The sequence below is a fragment of the Apaloderma vittatum genome, unplaced genomic scaffold, assembly GCF_000703405.1.
Source record: "Apaloderma vittatum isolate BGI_N311 unplaced genomic scaffold, ASM70340v1 scaffold7077, whole genome shotgun sequence".
In the NCBI taxonomy this organism is placed as follows: domain Eukaryota; kingdom Metazoa; phylum Chordata; class Aves; order Trogoniformes; family Trogonidae; genus Apaloderma; species Apaloderma vittatum.
The window spans coordinates 1-2,239 of NW_009727775.1; the positions used below are offsets into that span (position 1 = coordinate 1).

Sequence of the window (2,239 nt, forward strand, 5' to 3'; positions counted from 1 at the left end):
TTTTTAATGTCTCTCTTTGATATGCCTCTTATTTTTTTTTTTGCTTCCCCAGTGGTTGCTGCAGGGTGGAAAGTCGAGGTTACAGATTTCTGAGGGCAATGCGATCACCTGGTGGGACTCTATCTCCATGCAAACTTGCCTGGTATGGATGTAAACCGTGTCATTCTTCCTCGCTCAGAGACCACACAAAAGATGAAATGCTTGTTAGTGGCACCAAAATTTTAGATTTGGCTGGTTTGAACAGAGAGAGGTTCAGCCAGGATGTGTTTTTCTGAAATCCCCTTCAATCGCCCCCCCACTGTTCTGATCGCTGTTCTGATCACTGTTCTGATCGCTGACAGTAACTGTGAAGTAAAATAGCCACCAAAGTCATGATGTGAGAGGTTTTAAGGTCTCGTAAGGCAACCCGGTGTGGAATGGGGCTCGGGCACCAAAGATGGTGAATGTGTCGGGGGGGCTTGATGATGCCCTTGCATGTCTGTATACAACTTAAAGGGTGAGGAAGGTTGTGGAAGCGGCAGGTGCAAACTGGGAGGAGGAAATTTCCTTTTCCTCCCCATTTCCACACTCCCTCCTCTGCAAACGTCAGCTCTGGGAGTTGGGGATACTGCTTGCCTCCTGCGCACACTGGCTGTATAACCCACAATAGCGCTGGGTGCTGGTCCAAAGTCCAGCCAAACGTGCAAAAGGATTGATTTATTTCTATGTATGTTTTCAAATAGGGAGTGTAATTAAAACAGCAAGAACAATTTGGCGAGCGTTGTGGCAGAGCTGCTAGCATAAGGCCAGCTGTTCTTCCAAGGGGCACCAGCACGCACTCACTTTGGTTCAACAGAAATTAATTTGGGGGGGAACCTGAGGGTCTGGGAAAACAAATACTCTCTCCTCCTGGTACCTTTTGCCAAATGACCATGTGAAATGAAAGCCCAGCCTCCTCTGCTTTGGGTTACCGCCGGGTGTTCCAGCCTCTCCGTGTGCCAGCCTGGGAGCAGAGATGGGCACGATGGGTATGGGAGGTGCTGGCACGTTTCTTGGACTGTGAGGAGCTGGGAGAAACAGGAGACTGTGTCACCCCCTACTTCTGGTCCTGTGTGGAGTAACCAGCCTAGTGTCTATGTGAAATAGTAGATTTTGGTCTATTTTATAGTCTATGTTAATGCCACTGAATATTGCATCCTGCTAATGACTTCCATGCTGTACCTCCAGTCCCAGTTTTTCTTGTGCCACCCACGGGGAAGATTTATTCAAGGGGGTTTGATGTCCACGTGGGCTGATTTTAGTCACCTGCCGTGCATGCTTGCCTTTTCACACCTGAGGAGTCCTGCTGCTTTGCAGAGAACCTTTATAATGAGTATTACTCATATCCGCGGTGCGCTTGTAACCGCCACTAATCATTTTATTACTCTTTATAATCTATTTAAAGCACAATTAGAAACAAAATCTATACAAAGTTACAGCCGAAAGCACATCCCAGTTACGTTATAAATCCCTGAAAAACAACCATTTATCACGAAAACCAGTGCTCCTTCGCTCAGCTGACAGAAATGGATGCTGTGAGGGAGGAGGTGGGAAGGGAGGGCTCTTGGATGGCTCCTCTGGGCCCTTTCAAAATATGACTCCTTCGGGCTCCAGGAGCAGGTAATCGTGCAATGGCTTGGGCACAGGCAGCAAGGGGATAAGGCAATGGCATTTGCTGCCAAACTTTTTCCGAATGGCAGAGCGGCATAAATGTTGCAGGCACCGGACTGTGCCCGCCAGCCGGAAAAAGGACTCGTAGAATGGCTGGTGCTGCTGCAAAGAGAGAGGGAGGGGGAAAAAACCAGAGCATCAGTTGGTTTCGTTTTTCTCCTGATTAAGCTAAACAAGACGGAGATACTTTTGAAGTGAGGATCTATGGGGAGGAGGTCAGAAACCCAATCAATGATGTTTGCCCATGGGTTGGGGGGTCCATGTGCTGAGGTGGCTTCCGCAAGCAGAGGCTGGATGAGGAATTGTCCTGCAGATGTGCATGTGAAGCAGCCCAGCCTCTCTGCAGGCGTTATGTGAGGAGGATGCTTTCATGCCCACGAGCAGCTGCATCACTGCCGAAAGCTTCAGAGCTGGCTTAGAAGAGACCTGCTTGTTTCTAAGACAGGGAAACAAAGCAGGGGCTGGTTTGAGCAGCCTCAGCCTTTCCTTATCTGGGAATAAAAATAATTTCTCCCATCCCCTAGAATGTGCTGAAGAGCTTTATTCGCAT

The 2,239-nt window shown here is 48.6% G+C and overlaps 1 protein-coding gene across 1 annotated transcript in view; it reads right to left on the reverse strand.

Annotated features, from left to right (window-relative positions):
• Positions 1–1,605: 1,605 nt before the first annotated feature.
• LOC104277226 (ankyrin repeat and SOCS box protein 18-like) overlaps positions 1,606–2,239 on the reverse strand; it is an 11,156-nt gene continuing 10,522 nt past the window's right edge. The window contains 1 exon segment of the mRNA XM_009873805.1: positions 1,606–1,791. Coding sequence (XP_009872107.1) covers positions 1,606–1,791 — 186 coding nt within the window.